The 22083-nt window shown below is 38.4% G+C and overlaps 1 protein-coding gene across 1 annotated transcript; it reads right to left on the reverse strand.

The window, feature by feature from the left end:
• Positions 1 to 1712: 1712 nt before the first annotated feature.
• Positions 1713 to 6023, reverse strand: LOC139459458 (uncharacterized). Its single transcript, XM_071240902.1, has 5 exons — positions 5983 to 6023; positions 5490 to 5614; positions 3617 to 3769; positions 2033 to 2079; positions 1713 to 1748 (listed from the first exon to the last, which is right to left on the reverse strand). Exons 1-5 carry the CDS (start codon positions 6021 to 6023, stop codon positions 1713 to 1715), a joined length of 402 nt encoding a protein of 133 aa, XP_071097003.1.
• Between the last annotated feature and the right edge of the window lie 16060 nt (positions 6024 to 22083).

Here is a 22083-nt window from a genome sequence, read left to right on the forward strand (position 1 = left end):
TCTCAATATTTATAGATGACTTGACCAAATTTTGTGTTCTTAACGTGCTGTTAGATAAATAGGAATTCCTTAATCCCTTAATAATTTACATTTAAACTGAAGTTTATTTAGAGAGGATTCATTACATTTTTTTGTGCTTACTATTTAAAAAGTTTGCTTTATTTAACCTAACCAACATTTTGACCAGAAATATTGATATTTGCTGCAAAAGCATGTTTAAGAATGACATTTGTAGTGTTGTCTATATAGGACTTGTAATCAATTATTTTTTTTTATTGGTACTAATAGTGGGTTCATATCAGGTTCTGCCTAACAGGCCCAGTTTTCGTGCCTGGGTTTTCCTTGTACTGACCATTTAAAGACATTGTTTCTTTTCTTGTGCTTTCCAAAGATAACTACACAAATAACCAATTTGTACTTTCACCAATTCTCTCTTCCCATAGCTCAAACTTCCTTCCTCTGCACATGACATTATATTGCGGGGAACAATTGATGCTCTGGAGCAATCTCTACTTGTCTGTCACAAACACATGTCTTATTTTGACCAAAGTGCGTCTTATGGAAGCGTATTCATGCCACAGACTAAACAATTATCATTAACATAGATGAAACTATCATCTTCGTAGATTATACAAACATCTACGTAGATAATACTTACATCTTCGTAGACGATACTACTTACATCTACGTAGATGAAAATACCATCTGCGTAGATGTAAGTAGATGTAAGGTATTTCAATCTATGTGGAACGAATTTTTATCTACGTGGAAGGTATTTGTATCTACGTAGAAGGTATTTTCATCTATGTAGAAGGTATTTTCATCAACGTAGATGGTATTTTCATCCACGTGGAAGGTATTTTCATCTACGTAGAAGGTATTTTCATCTACGTGGAAGTTTTTTTCATCAACGTAGATGGTATTTTCATCAACGTAGATGGTATTTTCATCTACGTAGATGGTTATTTCATCAACGCAGATTTCATACAAAACGATTGTAAATGACGCGATTTCATTTCTGTACCAATAAATGCCAGGAAACATATGATAAAGCACTTCCGATTTCAAATCCTTTGGCAGAACATATTTTGGCATTGGAGACCATGTCCATATTCTGATGTGTCCTTGAACGATGAGGTGAACACAGACTGACGATTGAGGTGAGTGGTCTTAGTCTCTGTCCCTGCGATGTTGCTGCTCAGTGACGATGTGGTCGTGGTATCCGATGCTCCTGATAACGGTACTTTGGTCGAAGTATGCGATGCTTGTGCTAACTGTATTGGGGTCACATTATGTGATGCTTAAGCTAAGGGACTCTGTGTCCGTTGTATGAGATGCTTATGCCGACGATCATATGGTCGAAGAAGGAGATGCTTGTAATGTGTTCGAGTATGCGATGCTTACGCTCACTGTTTTGAGGTCATAGTGTGTGATGCTTATGCGTACGTTCTATGTGGTCATAATATGGGATGTTTAAGCTGATTTTCCTGTAGTCCTATCATGTCGTCGGACAATACGTGCAATATACCACAATGACTATGGTTTAAGACGCATTCACTCACTAATATACAATATATACACATCGTGTTCCATCGAGTCATAGTGTTCAGTTCCCTGAGCATCTGGTCCCTTAATTTAAGCATATTTACCATATGGAACATATATGTTTATGTCGTGAGTGTTATGAAATATATATCAAAATTATGTCCAGCTTATATTCCGATAATATTTACGCCTGCGGTAAGAACCTGGAACGGCAAAGTCGTTATTATTATACAATTAAAATAAAAAATCGACATAGAATTATTTGCTTATTCTGATCAAATGGTTTTGTAATAATCAAGTGATCATGATTTGTTTCCAAACTGAAACATATATTTGTTATCAAACATATGCTGAGATAATATATATAATTATACAATCATATGTTTAACGTAACTGGTTTCATGATCCAGTGATTCAAATATTTATATGTCGTTTAAATATTGTAAAAAAGGGAGGTTTGTGTTTGTTTCAGTTTACTTTTACCTACCTCAACATATTTATCTTGAAATTCCTGCAACGTTACTTTTCCATTTTCTGAAATGCACGATTTGATGCGGCATTAAAGAAGTATAGCTAATATCAGCGAATAGGGTCGATTGCGATCTTCCACCTAGAGTCTATAGCTATGGGCAAGTCTGTGACCCAAGCTGATTATTTTACTACATCAAACCACAGTTTTCACCTACATCTCTTGCGAAAAATCGCCTGGGTCAAATACTGGCTCACGTTCAAGTGAAATGAATGTCAGCCATTTTGTCACCTCTGCATTTAGTGTTGTGACACGTCCAAAATATGCAAATATCGCTGTTTGTATCAAGCCAGTTATAGATGAGTTTGTATATTAAAACTGTATCAAAGGAGGGGTCTTGGAAGGATTTGGGCAAGGGGTGGGCATCACTAAGGACACAATTGTGCCCTCTTCACCGCTGATCCGTTTCTTTATGCATATACATCGGATTTTCTATTCGTATTGCCAAAGTCAAAACAAGGCATTTTGGCCAGAAAGTTTAACTTTACCTTCAAATTATATGGATGGTCAAATATCCTTCAATAACCATAAAATAGCCAATTCCCTTCGACTGATTTTCCCAACTAAACTAGAAATATAGGAGACCAGTGAGAACGCCTCATCTGTTTCATATTTCGATCTATGCATAAAGATTCAGAATGACAAAACACTCTCCACTAGACCGTGGACGAGGGATGACTTGAACCTTTCCAATAGTCAACTTTCCCTTCATGTCGAGCAATATTCCTGGAGCTCCAGCTCTTAGTCTCAATATTTCACTTTTGAAAGTGCGTCACACGACTCTTGCACAGAAGTTGTTTGATCAAGGCCACAATATTCAAGGCCTCACCAAATCTTTTGAAACGTTTTATGGTAGTCATTTGGAGGACATTTTCAGTATTTGACGAGTCAGTGACAAAAATAATTCCCTATTTTGACTTGTTTTTTGGTTTGGTTTGATTTGGGTTTTTTTACGCCGCACTCAGCAATATTCCAGCTATATGACGGCGATATGTAAAATAATCTAGTCTGGACCAGACAGTCCAGTGATTGATATCATGAGCATCGATCCACGCAATTGGGATCGATGACCTGCATCAACCAAGTCACCGAGCCTGACCACCCGATCCCGTTAGTCGCCTTTTACGACAAGCACAGTCGCCTTTTACGGCAAGCATGGGTTCCTGAAGAATTATTCTACCCCGAATTTTCACGGGCATATTTTGACTTGTACCATATGTTCCCGAGATGTTTGTCAGATAAACAATTGACTTGACTTTGCATGTGTTTGCAACGGGTGCCATTGGTGGTGCAGGATACACCCACCTTTTCGAGAAAACCTGGTGTAATCACTATTTCATAGTGGTTCATAAATGCATGCTTATGATATAGTCGGAATCGTGCAGCCGAGTCTGCTTATTGCTTATGAATATGGAATGTGTTTTGTCGCTTTTTTGCGTCATCTGTTTTTGTAATGGAATGATGATGGTGGACTACTTGTGTCAAACTGATGATGAACTTGTCATCTGCTGTATTAAGGGAATGATGTTGAAGTGAACTCACTGTTTGTGTGAAGCAGATCGAAGATGAGCTTAACATCTACTTTAGTAATGACGCCGTCCTTGTTCTTGTCAAACACCGAGATCTGCTTCTTGGCTGTCGCCCAATCTAAGGCCAGCTGCATGATGAGATACTTCAGTGTGATAATGCCAATAACTTGCAAAAACACGACCCCTGCTACTTGATCACACAATCAAAATATTCACACGCTCCCCGACACAGTGTCATCGCATCATCACCCACATAGAAAATGATCCTTGATACAATGTGTATCTGCCAAAACGTCACTTCCTGGTCATTAAACTAAAGACTCGTACCTGGCTGATATCTACATAAACGGGTTTAACGATAAATAATGAATATTATCCCAAATTATGCCCCTTTTTACCCATCTTTTTTCTATCCATTTTTCAAGGAGCTTAACCCCATACTATTTCGATATATTTGGAATGGAAATCGGAAAATGATAATTAATGATTATAAGAGTGGCGGATGACAAATGATTGACATTGAATCCTTCTGTAAATATATAATATTATACAATGGATTAAGAAATTATATAGCAAAATTGTTTATGGCATCATTTAGCACATTACACGATCTTCAAATATGGCCATATCAAAATTGTCAATTTTACTTCCAAACAATCGAAAAGGAAGTAAGAAACGTTTTTTTGAAAGATGTGCTTTCAAATAATAACAGTCTTAAATTACCAGAAATACAAAGTATTTAAGAAATTTCTTCCCTTCCTATATCAGATTTTATACAACTCGGAGATATTGACCACGTTTTCAAAAGACATTTTTACAAATACTGTGCACTTGAAAACATTTGCAAATCTAAAAATAGACTTTAAATTGAAAGTAACATAAAATTATCTTCTTTTTTCAATCTGATAAACGATATCCCACAGTGTTGGATAACACGTACAAAAGGTGAGTTTTTCAGAAAGAAATAATGACGGTGAACATTGTCAATTATTCTTAGCTATGCTGTTTTCTAACGATTGTAAATTCATTTTAAATTATTAAGTCATGTACAAGCCATCTCGCTCGATATCCTTTGTGCAAAGTGGGAGTCGAAGCCAACTGTAACATTACCTGAAGACCATCTGTCAAAATGCTTTGATATGATTAGAAAATCCACTGCGGATAATAAAAGAAGAAACATTCAGTACAAACTTATCCATATAGTTATAACAATAACGTTTTTGCTAAAAATTGGAAAAAGTGATGACGGATTATGCTCGTTTCGTAATTAAGAATCTGAAACCATAGAAACGTCATTAAAAACCTTTACTGGTTATGAAGGAGGGACTAATAAGACCCTGCATCTCGATAAAGTATCTTTCATACTTGGGAGACCAAAAAACACCTTTTGTATTAAGGAAGTGAATGTATGGATATCAGCTTCTCTGATATGAGGACCACAACGTTTCGGAGTATATGCTCACTCCTTCATCGGGTGAATGCTGATTCACCTGATGAAGGAGTCAGTATGAACTCCGAAACGTTGTGTTCCTCATATTAAAGAAGTTGACGTCCATAAATTCTCTTCCTCATATGTCTCACTTCTAAATGCCTTTCAAAGACTTCACCTTTGTATTATTAGTAACGACAAATGGTCAATTCTGAACTTAGATTAGATACTGCTGTCCTATCTCCTCTTCCGTGTCCTTCTTCTTGTCCGATGACACCCCTGTCCACCTCAGTATTGTCTCATTAACTACAGAAAGAAAGTCTGACCGTCCCAGTAACCCTTAACCATTTGGGTGTGGAAGGGATTGTGTTAATCGTGGTTTCTCTGTTGTCAATTAAGGTTAAAAAAAGGTACAATAAATAGTTTGGACTCCAAATGTGAAAAGGTGAATGCTTGCCGTCCGTGTCAAATTTGTCGAAGTAGCTGTCGATTTCAGGAAGAGTGACCTCATGGTCTTTGTCAAGGTCGATTTGGCCGTATATTTGTTTTTCTGTTTCATCGAGGAGGTTACTATATGTGATGCTGAAACAGAATGTTGACAAGTGATTTAAAACAATTGTTCGTTTTTTTGGTGTGTGTTGTTTATTTTTGTTGATTATACCTCCGCGACAATCCAGTGATTGCAACAATCATCGCTCCACGCTATTTGGGATAGGATTACATGCAATGAATCAAGTCACCTAATCAGACTACCCGATCCATTTAGTCGCCTCTTACGACTATGTTTCTGGGGACCAATAACTAACCCGAATCTCCGCAGGTCTCATTTAGCTGTCACACCTTGATATAAAACAGGCGTTTAACACCAAAAAACAAAAAACAAAAACAAACAACAACAACAAAACAACAACCCAGATCCAAACAAAACAAAACAAACCGACACACGTTGCTGTAGAAGTGCAATAAACTTGAACGCGGCGTTAAACACCATTTCACCACAAAAAGAAATTATCACAAATACATGCAAATTGTTTCCATTTTTGCAACAATATCGTTGTGTTATTTTCAATATCGTTGTGTTATTTTGGACTATCGCAGTACTTTACACTGGTAAAGTGAAATATGGCTTCGATATTCCTCTTACAATTACACTTTTATATATGCTTACCTTGTAAGACAGTCTGAAGCTAATGTGAAAATCAGTATGTAGACTCCTGACCTCACCAAGATAAGATAGGTACAGCATGGTGACATCTGTACTTTCCTCTTATCTAGTTTCAATATTCAACTCATGAATTCATGTTCATGATTGAGGAAATACAACTGCGATACTCTTGTTTTATGATTTCGAATCCCAACTTGGTCTCAAAGATCATCCTTGGTCTGGTGGCACCGTAGTTGTGCTCATGATTTTCACTAAAGAGGTATATATAGGTTTATGACCTTCATCACGAACAAATGGTGATGTGAGTGCGTGAGTGAGTATGTTTTTACGCCGCTTTATCAATATTTCAGCAATACCATGGCGCAAGGAATTCAAACCCGGGCGACGTGACGAGAGAAAGTTAAAACGCTAAAACAATAGCTCGCTAAAAGGATGTCATGTCTCTGAAAATAAGTCACTGTAGAACAAATGTTCTATTCATTATGCAATTTCCCGCATGATGTTCATGACCAAACACATGATATAGCTACATATGCGTGAATCGTTTTTCATACATAAAGCCTCTGTGTCTGGTTTATTAAAGACGTCACACCTCTTGCAATTTTCATTTAGATCAGATCATAACCTAGTCGGTACTTATTGATCTGGTTTGTGGTTTAAGCGTCTTACAGGCAGAATGTGTTGGTGGAAGTGAAGTGAAATAACAGCAGACCACTGGAATTAACAAATAAAACAATACTTTGTCGCTGACAATCCATTGGACGTACTTGATCAAAATCATTTGTAACAAATGTAACAAATGATCTGAGGAACGTATTTTCAGCTGGTAACAGGACACATAACATTTCAACATGAACTTATAAGATGCAAATAGTCAGAAATATATCCACTCCTCAGAGCAACTGCAACAACTATAGTCAGTGTTGACTCTTTCTCTTACTGTGTAGGTATATAACTCCACACCTCAGAGTAACTGCAACAGCTATGGTCAGTGTTGACTCTTTCTCTTATTGTGTAGGTATATAACTCCACACCTCAGAGTAACTGCAACAACTATCGTCAGTGTTGACTCTTTCTCTTATTGTGTAGGTATATAACTTCACACCTCAGAGCAACTGCAACAACTATAGTCAGTGTTGACTCTTTCTCTTACTGTGTAGGTATATAACTCCACACCTCAGAGTAACTGCAACAGCTATGGTCAGTGTTGATTCTTTCTCTTACTGTGTAGGTATATAACTCCACACCTCAGAGCAACTGCAACAACTATGGTCAGTGTTGATTCTTTCTCTTACTGTGTAGGTATATAACTCCACACCTCAGAGCAACTGCAACAACTATGGTCAGTGTTGACTCTTTCTCTTACTGTGTAGGTATATAACTCCACACCTCAGAGTAACTGCAACAGCTATGGTCAGTGTTGATTCTTTCTCTTACTGTGTAGGTATATAACTCCACACCTCAGAGTAACTGCAACAGCCATGGTCTGTGTTGACTCTTTCTCTTACTGTGTAGGTATATAACTCCACACCTCAGAGCAACTGCAACAACTATGGTCAGTGTTGATTCTTTCTCTTACTGTGTAGGTATATAACTCCACACCTCAGAGTGACTGCAACAGCCATGGTCAGTGTTGACTCTTTCTCTTATTGTGTAGGTATATAACTTCACACCTCAGAGCAACTGCAACAACTATAGTCAGTGTTGACTCTTTCTCTTACTGTGTAGGTATATAACTCCACTCCTCAGAGCAACTGCAACAACTATAGTCAGTGTTGACTCTTTCTCTTACTGTGTAGGTATATAACTCCACACCTCAGAGCAACTGCAACAACTATGGTCAGTGTTGATTCTTTCTCTTACTGTGTAGGTATATAACTCCACACCTCAGAGTGACTGCAACAGCTATGGTCAGTGTTGACTCTTTCTCTTACTGTGTAGGTATATAACTCAACACCTCAGAGTGACTGCAACAGTCATGGTCAGTGTTGACTCTTTCTCTTTACTGTGTAGGTATATAACTTCACACCTCAGAGCAACTGCAACAACTATAGTCAGTGTTGACTCTTTCTCTTACTGTGTAGGTATATAACTCCACTCCTCAGAGAAACTGCAACAACTATAGTCAGTGTTGACTCTTTCTCTTACAGTGTAGGTATATAACTCTACACGCCAGAGTTACTGCAACAGCTATAGTCAGTGTTGACTCTTTCTCTTACTGTGTAGGTATATAACTCCACTCCTCAGAGAAACTGCAACAACTATAGTCAGTGTTGACTCTTTCTCTTACCGTGTAGGTATATAACTTCACACCTCAGAGTAACTGCAACAACTATAGTCAGTGTTGACTCTTTCTCTTACTGTGTAGGTATATAACTCCACACCTCAGAGTAACTGCAACAACTATAGTCAGTGTTGACTCTTTCTCTTACTGTGTAGGTATATAACTCCACTCCTCAGAGAAACTGCAACAACTATAGTCAGTGTTGACTCTTTCTCTTACCGTGTAGGTATATAACTCCACACGCCAGAGTTACTGCAACAGCTATAGTCATTGTTAACTCATTCTCTTACTGTGTAGGTATATAACTCCACACCTCAGAGTAACTGCAACAGCTATGGTCAGTGTTGACTCTTTCTCTTACTGTGTAGGTATATAACTCAACACGCCAGAGTTACTGCAACAGCTACAGTCATTGTTAACTCATTCTCTTACTGTGTAGGTATATAACTCCACACCTCAGAGTAACTGCAACAACTATGGTCAGTGTTGACTCTTTCTCTTATTGTGTAGGTATATAACTCCAGAGTAACTGCAACAGTCATGGTCAGTGTTGACTCTTTCTCTTACCGTGTAGGTATATAACTCCACACGCCAGAGTTACTGCAACAGCTATAGTCATTGTTAACTCATTCTCTTACTGTGTAGGTATATAACTCCACACCTCAGAGTAACTGCAACAGCTACACTACTGCCTAGAAGTTCATTCCCCTTACACGCATGGGCAACGCGTTACGCAACCAGTGTGCATCGGGTTGGTCACGCGTGTGATACCCGTGTGCAACGCGTTGCACACGGGTGTGCACCCCGTCCGCCACTCGTGTGCAACGCGTGACACACTCATTAGAGGGGGAACAAACTTTTGACCAAAGGAGGACCCATCTTAAGCTGAACCTGGAGGTGGTAACAAGGAGAGAAAATTTTGTTATCCTGACGAAAAATGATAATGCACATGTATTTCCTAATGTCTCCTTTCTTTATGTGATTTTGTGGGAATAACATGAATACTGTTGTGATCAAATAGATGTGTTTTGTTTTATACGACCATTGCTTCTAAATCCGATGGTGTTAAGAGAATACATGGTCCATGAACATGTTATTGCAATTGAAATGCTTTTATTGTGATTTGACATTAACCGTCTGTAGTACGACTTTCAGTGATAATATGTATGAGGTTTGGCGGCGCATTGTTTTTATTGGACCCTAATTACTTTATGATGACTTGGACTCTTTATCACAGCTCCATAGCCGTGAGGCTGGAAAAGAGCAGCATGTAATTAATGAGGGTGGGTTATATCATTGAGGATACACTTGAGGGAGAGAATACTAATTACCGTACTACAGGAAGAGACCTGTAGACGTAAGCGCGGGGTTGTGTTTTAGCTGGCCGTTCGATAATGGCCGCCAGGAGAAGTGAGCTTTGACTGCGTCATCTAAAATAAATAATAAGATACAGCAGTGTTATTTTCACGGTCTGTTGAATAAACTCCCAGTGCAACGGTCAATGTATCTTCTATTTGATCCTTGATACATCATTTTGGCATTCACAATGTATAGTATTTCAACGTACAAAAGAGCACTGATCTAAAGCAATTCCGCGGGAGTAGTTGTTACCTGTGCATTACTGTATTTTCTCAGTGAGTACCCGGATGATATAGCAGAAATCTAGACTTGTTCGCGACCTGTGCTCGCCATTCGTAAGCGCATTTTTATTGAAAGTAGAAGGACATATGGTCACACTGATCAACAAAAATGAAATACAGTTTTTGAAATGTAGGTATATTTGTGGGGAGCATCGGTAATGGTGATGCAGTTTTGATAAGTCACTTGCTTGGTAATTGTGCGATGTTCGTGTACACTATTTTGACTTGCAACACAAAGTAAATATTTCATCTGCACATTGCTTATTTTACCGTGTGTATATGTTTACATTCAAAATGTAAACATATTTCACTAAGGAAATGTATTAAACGCCTAAATATTCAGTTTATTTTACAAATTAACTGAAAAATATGTCCATCTTTATTAATATGATAACGAATTCCAAATATTTGTTTATGTTTGATATCATCACCAAGTACAGTTCTGTATTGTTTGGCTTCTTTTCTTAGCATAATTAATATATTGTGATGTGTTTAAGCTCTTTTGGTCGTCTTTATCATTTTTAGTCAGTCGGTTAAATAAATGAATGGATTATTCAGTCAATTTGTAAAATGACTGAAATATTTAGATATTTAATAAATTGCCTGAGTGAATCATATTTTACACATTGACTGTAACATATACACGCTTACAAAAGAAAATACTTGTGAAAACAACGTCTATCGCGCATCGGAAAACTTCCCAACCAAACGGAAAGGAACAAGAATGATTCTGTTCAAAGCTGCAGCGAATGAATGAAAACAAAATGCAAATATCATTATTACAACCTACCAAAGTTATAATGTGTCGGGGAATATCAACATAAAGGAACAATATCTATTGCGTCTGCAGCTGTACAAAAATACTCATTCGATGTCAAATGTCTATGTGAGAATCAAATACTTTAATAATAATTATTTGGAAACAATATTTGGAATATATATGAAATATATTAAAATATTTAAATATATCGTTTTTAAACGTTATTTAAATGTATCGAATATTATAACACGTGTCTGTTTCTTAACTGATCACTTAGTTTGTTTCAATTGTTTCACATAGGTGCCAAGTTAGCTGAGAAAGCCCACGTGACAACTATTTTTATAATGTCCACGGTTCTTAAAAACATACATTGAGTTAGATAACAATGAACAACCAGTCAGTGTATTATCGGTTACCCTTTGAACAAAGTATGTTGTTTTTACATCTGTACTTCACGCCATGATATGAGTGTATTCCCTAGGTTTAGTAACCCTACCTTCACATGTAAACACTTACTTTTGACATATCCACTGTGCAAGATAACAGTAATTAATCAATCAACGTATTTCCTGTTGATCCTTGGATGTCTGGGAATGATCAGTTGATTTACAAAAAAAGTAAATCAACTGACCATACATCTCTTGCTGGGCTGCCACGTGCATAATTCACATTCCACCTCACTTCAAACCTGGATTTAGATTAAATAATTACCCCAGGTACAAGAAAGACCAAATTTGAACCTTCATCCGGTAATCTGAGTGGTGCTACAACTGAGTATACATAATATAAATTCATTAACTGAGCAGCATGTGAATTACGACAAATACAGAAGTGTAGGGTTATACCAGAAAATGTGGATGACAAGGGAGTAGTAATTGTATCATCCACGCAATCCGAAATCCGCAAATGCTTTCACTCAGGGATACTTTTTTTATTATCAAACTGTAACAATCAGGGGTATTTCCAAATAACGACATCCGATGAGCTTTCGCCGTTATTTGTCTGTTTGTTTAGGCTGAAGAAATTAATTACCATGCGCCCTTTGTTGAAATCTTCATAGATCACGGGTAACCAATCAGTTTTCAAAAATGCGTAAGTTTATTTAGCTGTCCTTGCAGACTGGTAGCCAAATCTCTTGTCACGCTCGGTTGCGTTAACGAGCAAATTGACTCACGGCAGCTAGTAAGCCCAAGCGGAAATCCAAAGGTCGTATTACCTGAAGAATCAACCTTCATTTGCGAAATATCTACTGCTCTTAAAATCAATATTTCTCCCAATACTAAAATTCAGAACTTTCTAACCAAGGATTACCAGTTGAAACTGGTCGATGGCTGAACATTCCCAGGGAAGACAGCCAGTGTCCACTCGTGATTCTATCGCTGTGGGAGATGAATTGCATTATTCATTCCAATGTGAAGCTTTACACCAACGGCGATATGAACTCTTAAATAAGCAATATCTTAAGTTTCCAAACATTTAAGAAAATTATGACCACTAACAGTGTAAGAAATCTAAAAGGCCTATCTAAATTCCTTAACAATGTGTACAATACAATTGGTAAATTGTATTAGTATCCACGTATCCTATTTTTATTATTTTTGTTAAATTGTACATAATAAAAATTGTAGATAATTGTATGTCATGTTATTCTAAGAATAAATGAGTTTGAGTTTGAGTTCGACACCCGAGAAGAAGCCAGAGATTAGTGCTCCTTTTTGAATAGTTTACAATCATGTGTTTTAGGGTTAGCTGTGTTGGCTTAAACGTATTTTTATTTCAAAAGAAATCTGGATCGGTAAACAAGCAAAACCTGCTTATGTAATACCTCTCCAGGTAACAACTTAACAACAGCTGGATATATATATATATAAGAGAGTGATGAACATAAACATACAAAATGCACAAATGAAATACACGAAGCCAGTACACTGAAGCAAGTGGTGTCTGTGAAATAAGGTAATGCAGTTTTCTTTACTACATGCATAAAATTAAGCTACTCAAACCTTTTGCTTTTGACAATGATGTCATGAACTGATTTAAGAAGAGTCATGTTTGTAGAACTGCTTAACTCATGCCATGTAATATCATGTTTAGACCATACCCATGTGTGTAGAAATACACAGTGTTTCTGATATTATCGTATTTCTTAACAGTTATAGAAAAAGTGAATTGCATCTTCAAGGTGATATCCACAAGTGCAGTCTGGTATGTCTGATACATGTCGTCTAAACTTATCAGCGTTTAAGTCACTGCAGCCGAGCCTAAGGCGACAGTGGACAATTTGGCATGAGCTATGAAAATATTTGAAGTCAAAATTATTAATAATTGCAACAGAACGATTAATTAAGGATTTGATTTCTTTTAATGAGCGAGCATTAGTTACTTCATCGGATAGAGGGTTCCGCAGGTTGATCATATCCAGAAGAAATGATAATAAGCATAGGTCTGTGTTCTACATTTGATTGTTTGTATGTTGAATCTTTTTCTAAGGTTATATTTGCTGTTATCAGAGAATTGAATATACACTTTTCAAATATTTTGGCTAAGCAACTTGTGAGTGCTACAGGTCTATAATTTGGGCATTCATGTTCATCGCTGACACTGACACCGCATCAGCCCGGCAGTGGACTTGACACAGTTATTTGCGCACTGATTATATAACTCCTACAGACAGGTGGGGTGGTTGTTCAAAGCGAAACGGGCGACCCCGTCTGTTATCTAATAAATGCTGTGCGGCGCCTTTGATCTTGCCTCCAACCATACACCTTATAGTAGTAAACGACGATCAGGATGGCCTGGAAATAAACACAATTCTGTCTGCCCAGTATATCCACAATTAACTAGAATGCTTCATATCTACAAATATATATATATAAAATTGCATCAGTGTGGTTTATCATGTACAATGCTTTCTTACGCTTGGTGAGGCAGACTGAAATTGAACATTAGGATAACGTCAGCAGGGATGAAAGAGGTCATACCAAAGAACTTTATTTACTAGTGGAAAAATCAGACATTCCGATCAACCACTACAAGCCCCGGCCGGATCTCAAGGTTGACCAGATCAACACCCCAGAGGAATATCTCTACGCCAAACAAGGAGTCCCTTTCGTCATGGTGCACAAGAAGGGGGGACAGGACATCGAGTAAGACATCACAAACTACACAGACTTGTACCACTTCTTCCAGAGTAGTGGCGTACCGACCTCAAACCACTTCGTCGCCAATACCGCCGCCCTCCTTGCCAAGAGTCTCTACCAGAATCCCGACCCCAGGATGAGAAGCTGACCAAGAGACTACTACAAGGACTTAACTTAATTTTTATTTTTATTTTTTTTGGGGGGGGGGGGGGGGGGGGGGGGGGTGTTTGCACTTCTTTATTTAATCATTACGCTTTTTTACCCTAATAGTATAAGTGCTTCCCCGTGTGCGAGATAGGCTAAAGTCGGAAAGCGCACGTTAAATCTCCGAGGTACCTATCTACCAGAACTTTATTTGCTGTTCTGGTCATACATAAATATATGTAAGTTACGTACATGGGGAGGCTAGATTATTTACAGCTTACAGCAATATAGTGCAAATATTATGTTCAATAAAAGAAAACGTTGATAGATCTATAACACACTTTTTGTACTTTTAAACAAACTGTGGACTTTTAAGCCATTTTCGCTTATTGTAATAACATCTAGCTAACCAATCATGTCTATCTATGAAATCTACAAGCATAGTTGCTGTCAAACCTAAAAAACATATACAGGGAGGTAAGTTTTGACTTGCCAAGCACCTTAAGGTGAGTTTACTTTTAAACTGTCAAAAGCTATTGTCCCTTCAATACTAGTATAAGTCTGGAAGCTTTCTCTCGGACTGTTATGAGTTATGATGTATTTTATGATATAACTGGGGAATGTTCAAATTAGTTACTGTCATTTAATCCAACGTTCTAACTGTCAACTGTCTCAACAGGATCATAGGTTTGGTTATATATCTCCTCCCTGTCTCTATGTCTTAAGTTGGTAATCGGTAACTGCGGTCCAAATGTATCAACTTATTCATCTATTGTTGCAAACTTGACTGATTTAAACATATCTTATTGATCATGAACTACTCAGTCAGTCAAGCACCTGTATCAGAAATGTAAAACCAGCCATGTTTCATGTAGTCCCAATATCATTGAAAAATGCCGATGTAACGTGACATATAAATTTACTTACAGACAATATATTTTTCGTGAGAGTGAAGCACAATTTTATTAAAGTTTTATTAACAATTTCATAAACTATAATAATATTAATATTAAAATTCATCATCACTTGCCAAGTTTATGAAAATGTCCCCATTTGGGAGATGTCACATATAAACAAGGATTCGAACTAAATTTGATCGTCTTTGACACTGAGGTTTATCCCCACTTTGCCAGCAAACTGCTGAAGATTAACAGTGAGTGAGTGAGCATCGTTTCTATGTTTATACAAGAAAAGATGTCATGCCAAAAACGCTCACAGTAGTTAGTGAGTAAACTCACGACCTGTCATGACCTGGTTGAGTGACTTCCTCCAATCAACATGAAAGGATTACCCACAGAGAAAGAAAGGATTAAAGTCACCCATAAATCTTCTCCTAACGTAGTACTCCAACTTCTAAATGCCTCTCAAAGAAGGATTAAAATCCTAAAGATATCCTATCACAACCTCTAATAATAAACTGTTACGTTTGGTATCCCCAGCAATACTCACCATGGTCATTGGGCAAATGCAAAAATCACAAACCCTAACGAGATTCTGTCAACATGGTCACACCCGGTGATTGTGAAGATCTCAAATTCTATCAACTGTCAGACAACATGGCTGTTCATATTCATTTACAACATCCTCTTATAATTAGTATAAAAGTGTCCCACACAAAACCTTCTTTTTTTTATTCTTTCAAAATACATCACAGAAAGTGGGGTGTGGGGAAATGGGACATATTCCTACGTGAAATAATGAGACATTAGTAGTGGTGACGGCTATATCATAATTGTACTGTCTAAAGCATAAATTTGGCGAACGAAAAACGTTATATTTGCAATCAAATGGAATGACTCGTGTGGGCAAATGAATATGTTCGCAATCCACAAACAATCATTTTATTAATGGCGAACATTTACCAACCCGCGACAATCGTGTCAACACGGGGGTTCCCCTAGCAATAAACTCGCATCTAAATTCACTACTGTTCTACTGTCGGCTAGCCACAATGGCTAGACTGGACCCTAGTGGAATGGTTCATGCCATAAAAGTCTAGCAACCGAACACTAATTAAGATGGGCCGACCTTGTATTTACGGTCTGGTGAGCACAGCTCAATGGCCGCTCATTAACTCAAATTTCACATCTCACTGTTTTGTTTTATCTCACTATTCATTTGATAAATTTGTCAACTTCAACTGGAACCCGGTCCCGTGTTACACGCGTGGCACACGCGTGTGCAACGGGTTGCACACGCGACGCACACCCGTTGCACACCCGTGTCCAACGGGTGCTCACCCCGTGTGCAACCCGTTGAGCACCCGTGTCACATGCGTGTTACACGCGTTCTCAACGCGTGTTAGGGGAATGAACTTTTAGGCAGTAGTGTATGGTCAGTGTTGACTCTTTCTCTAACTGTGTAGGTATATAACTCCACACCTCAGAGTAACTGCAACAGCTATGGTCAGTGTTGACTCTTTCTCTAACTGTGTAGGTATATAACTCCACACCTCAGAGTAACTGCAACAGCTATGGTCAGTGTTGACTCTTTCTCTAACTATGTAGGTATATAACTCCACACCTCAGAGTAACTGCAACAGCTATGGTCAGTGTTGACTCTTTCTCTTACTGTGTAGGTATATAACTTCACACCTCAGAGTAACTGCAACAGCTATGTTCAGTGTTGACTCTTTCTCTTACTGTGTAGGTATATAACTCCACACCTCAGAGTAACTGCAACAGCTATGGTCAGTGTTGACTCTTTCTCTTACTGTGTAGGTATATAACTTCACACCTCAGAGTAACTGCAACAACTATGGTCAGTGTTGACTCTTTCTCTTACTGTGTAGGTATATAACTCCACACCTCAGAGTAACTGCAACAGCTATGGTCAGTGTTGACTCTTTCTCTAACTGTGTAAGTATATAACTCCACACCTCAGAGTAACTGCAACAACTATGGTCAGTGTTGACTCTTTCTCTTACTGTGTAGGTATATAACTCCACACCTCAGAGTAACTGCAACAGCTATGGTCAGTGTTGACTCTTTCTCTAACTGTGTAAGTATATAACTCCACACCTCAGAGTAACTGCAACAGCTATGGTCAGTGTTGACTCTTTCTCTTACTGTGTAGGTATATAACTCCACACCTCAGAGTAACTGCAACAGTCATGGTCAGTGTTGACTCTTTCTCTTACTGTGTAGGTATATAACTCCACACCTCAGAGTAACTGCAACAGCTAAATTACTACAGTGTTGACTCTTTCGCTTTCGCTATAACAGCGGCTATAAAATACTGATTTTTTTCTGAATATTTGAAATGTTGCCGCTTGTTAAAGAAAACAACTATTCCTAGATAGCGTGACTTTGTACTTATCCTTTCAGTTTCCAGGCGTGTGAACATAATCATGTTGTCCTTCTGTCCACGTTTACTGAGTGACTTTGCCTCCCGACTAAAGTTGTGACCTGGAGATAATGCCTTAATCATTAGTCACAAACAAACCCATGTCAAATGCTGGGCTATGTGGGGTGATATTTCAACATAGATAATCTTTTACAAATATGCACTCACAGGCCTAGGTCACGAAGGACATCACACTACACGCAGCGCTCCCGGATAATTTGTGTAATTGCAAACTGTTACGCTTTGTATCATAACCCAAATACTTAATACTTCGTTTTAAAATGAATTTACTGTTATGAAAGCAACTTTGAGGACTGGTAAAATTATATCCTATCCGTGGAGACAATGGACATAAAGTCATTGACGGCAGTTAAAGCCAGATTAAACACCAGGTAGATTATTGAAATACTCCATTGGTAGTTGTGTATATATAAGGTATCACATTTCAGAGTTAGTGAGTGGGTACAATTTTAGTGATGTCACGACGTTCAGTTTATTATTCGAGGAAGGCACCGAAGTGATGCAGGTCGGTAATTGTCTACCATGTTGGTGAAACCCATAAGTACGCCTATCGTGCTGACAAACTAAGAATCCGGGCGAATCTTGAATTCGAACCCGCGACCATTCGATACTGGCACGGTTAAGGGACTCAACTATATGAATTGCAACGTGTTAAACGACTGGGCCACCCGTGACCCCCTGAAGGAAGTGTATTGAAAGACCTGGTTTTAAAAGTAATTCATGAATATATCCCAACTAACATGCAAATGTGGCAATCCTTAGCTTACAACAGGTGGCGATTACCTAAAGTTGGTCGTACTACATTGCTTGGGTGGTCACGCTCGGATACTTACCCGAGCGCATTAATGTTTGACAGTAAAGATCAAGGTCACAATTACGTTTTTTGTGAGTTCTCGTGATTAGTGGATCTACTGGATGCCTCTCTCACCATCAAATACAGGTGAAGTTAAAGGAGACAAAGTGACATACGTAACGTTGACACATATTTGAATTGTCGATGTTGAATATTCTGTTACAGAACCACGGCTCACTTTATAAGCGGATCTGAATCGAAAATGGTTCCAAAGGGCTCCAAGGGTCAATTTTAAAGAATCAAGGTTGGAGTAACCGGTGAAATATTTACTTTGCACCGGCTTATTGTCAACCTCAACGAAAAGGGTAGGGTCCAACCTGAACAAAAGGCTGGACTAATGCCGGTTTTATAGTGCCAGCCTCCTGAGATACCATTCCGCATACATATCCTACCCAGACACAGTATACTGACTCCAAGCAGACCAGTCCTTGTTTTATCCCCTAAATGTCAAGCACCAGGCAGAGTAACATGTCTTTTAACGTCTTTTGTATGGCGCGGCCAGGTAAACAAACAGCTGAACATCCGCTCTTCGGGCAGAGCATGAAGGAGAATGTTAACCATCAAGTATACATAAAACGTCAGAAAATAATCATTCTCGATTATCCGCCGAAACAAATTCCAAAACAGCGGTGGAAATTATATGAATGGTTCACTAAAAATCAATGATGACACCAAGTGTTCACGAAAACGGTAAGCAATGTCAAATTCCACATATTATGTCTGCCAAACCTTCATCTCTTAAAGGAACCAATTAACCAATCGTGTTAAGTTTAAAGTATAAAGGAACATTCACAAAAAGCAGATACTATCTTCCATTCCTGTTTCGCTTGTGACCATTTCGTACGTGTTGGTGGGATAACTTTATTACGTCTTGATGAGTAAAGATTCTCTCTAAAACTTAATTTATCATTTTCAGAATATTGATAATCGGAGACGTTTCAAATTCTCAATATTTCACAATAAAGAATTCGGAATATCCCTGGGGTCTCTTTCTCACGTGACAAGGCGATAAGGAGTGCCCCACGTCGAAGGGGAACCGCACTGTATCAGTTAAAGTGCACCGTAGGCAAAATGCCATTAGTAAAAGGCGCACCTAGTGCAATGAGAAATGAAATCACTGCAGACGAATGGACAAAGTTCATCAGCACCGTGATCCGAGTTTCTACACCACCAGGTGTACGTTCTCTTATCTCTGTACGAAACTCGTATAAAAACAGCCAGGGCATACAGCTCACCCTTCCCGTTTTCTGCCACATAGGTGAGATGTGCTTTCATTGCTTGTATTACAATGCTTATATTGGTTGGAACGAGTTAATTACACTGTTAATTTAAACACAATGCATATATCTCCGTATCATTGGAAGACTGGTATGCCAGTTATAATGCATTTCTTCAAGTTATTGACCCATCTGTGACCTTGGTAAACAGCTTGACATAATTTTTAGCTAAAGAAGATATACCATTTGATAATGTTATCTGCCACAAACCAAATTTGTGCATTTCAATTTTTCAATACATATTAACTATGATGATGCATACATTACAATTATAGACTTATCAGGAGGTTAATATATGTTTGTATGGACCCGAGAGAAACAAAATTGGCAAGCTGTTTAACAATATTGACCGAGGACGTAGGGATACCCTGCTATTTTTGTAACTCAAGTCAATATCGTAAATTACCAGACCTCGTGTGCGTATGAATACATCGATAGCCTACATATCGATTCATAATACACAGAATATATATGTATATTGCCATGGAGAATTTAATTTAATCCACATTATGTACAATCTGATTTTAACTACAGTAAACTACGGTAAGGGACCATTAATTTTAGTTCGTTATAACCGTAGTTCGTTATAAGCATATATACAGCACATATACAACAAATGACCGGGACTAAAAATAAGTTCGTTATGTCGGTCAGTTCGTTATAAGCGTAGTTTACTGTCATGTATATATATACTTACAAAACCCACATGGTAGTGTGCAAAACGTTGATCATTCTTACTATACATTTTTATGCAGCGTATTGATCCTGTATTGATTTCAGACATTTGATTTTGTACACAAAGTGACATACTCATATTGAAATTCAGAAACGGAAACACGTGATCTTGTGACATGACTTCTAACTTGTTCCATAGCAACAGTTATGTGACTACCATCAATGTCCATCACTGCTTGTTTGTATCATATGTGGGTCAGTACATCTTGGTAACACTCAGTGTTCTTGTCGATATCGGTGGTATCATACATATGTATCCAAATGGGGTTAATATCACATGTAGATTTTTACAAAGCGTACATTGGAATTCGGGATATATGAAAAGACAGAAGGGCTGGGGGCTTAGATGTTTTCTAGGTGTATATTCTGCCCTATAAAGTTGAACTGAGACATTCTAAATTCTGAGGCCACATATGTATTCCCCAGCTAAACAACGATGGGCTCCCTCTTCCTGTGTGTGTTTTCGCTTGTTCTCAGGTAAGTGAGTGTTTGCGCTTGTTCTCAGGTAAGTGAGTGTTTGCGCTTGTTCTAAGGTAAGTGAGTGTGTGAGTTATGAATAAAAGAAATAGCATCCATACACGTATTTAAATAAGTTCTTTGACAATTTATTCAATTTCAGCATATCAGACATACTACTTATTAGTTACAAATGTTATATTTGGGATAACTTTCCCTCCTTAGGTACAGGTATATTACCCTTCGTAGGTACAGGTATATTACCCTCCGTTGGTACAGGTATATTACCCTCCGTTGGTACAGATGTATAGCCCTCCGAAGGTAAATGTATCTTATCCTCCGTAGCTACATGTATATCCCGCTCTGTAGGTACAGGTGTATCACCCTCCGTAGGTACAGGTATATCATCCTCCGTAGGTACAGGTGTATCACCCTCTGTAGGTACAGGTGTATCACCCTCCGTAGGTACAGGTATATCATCCTTCGTAGGTACATGTATATCACCCTCTGTAGGTACAGGTATATCACCCTCTGTAGGTACATGTATATCACCCTCCGTAGGTACAGGTAGATCATTCTCCGTAGGTACATGTATATCCCCCTCTGTAGGTACAGGTATATCATCCTCCGTAGGTACAGGTATATCACCCTCCGTAGGTACAGGTATATCATCCTCCGTACGTACAGCTATATCATCCTCCGTAGGTACAAGCATATCACCCTCCGTAGGTACAGGTATATCACCCTCCGTAGGTACAGGTATATCACCCTCCGTTAGTAAACGTATATCACCCTCCGTAGGTAAAGGTATATCATCCTCCGTAGGTACAGCCATGTCACCCTCCGTTAGTACATGTATATCATCCTCCGTAGGTAAAGGTATACCAGCCTCCGTAGGTACAGCCATATCACCCTCCGTTAGTACATGTATATCATCCTCCGTAGGTAAAGGTATATCATCCTCCGCAGGTACATGTATATCACCCTCCGTAGGTACAGCTATATGACCCTCCGTAGGTACAGGTGTACCACCCTCCGTAGGTACTGGTATATCATCCTCCGTTGGTACAGGTATATCATCCTCCGTACGTACAGGTATATCATCCTCCATAGGCACATGTATATCACCCTCCGTAGGTACAGGTATATCACCCTCCGTTAGTACATGTATATCACCCTCCGTAGGTACAGGTATATCATTTTCCGAAGGTACATGTATATCATCCTCCGT

Source organism: Haliotis cracherodii, unplaced genomic scaffold, assembly GCF_022045235.1.
Source record: "Haliotis cracherodii isolate W230 unplaced genomic scaffold, xgHalCrac1.p SCAF_13, whole genome shotgun sequence".
In the NCBI taxonomy this organism is placed as follows: domain Eukaryota; kingdom Metazoa; phylum Mollusca; class Gastropoda; order Lepetellida; family Haliotidae; genus Haliotis; species Haliotis cracherodii.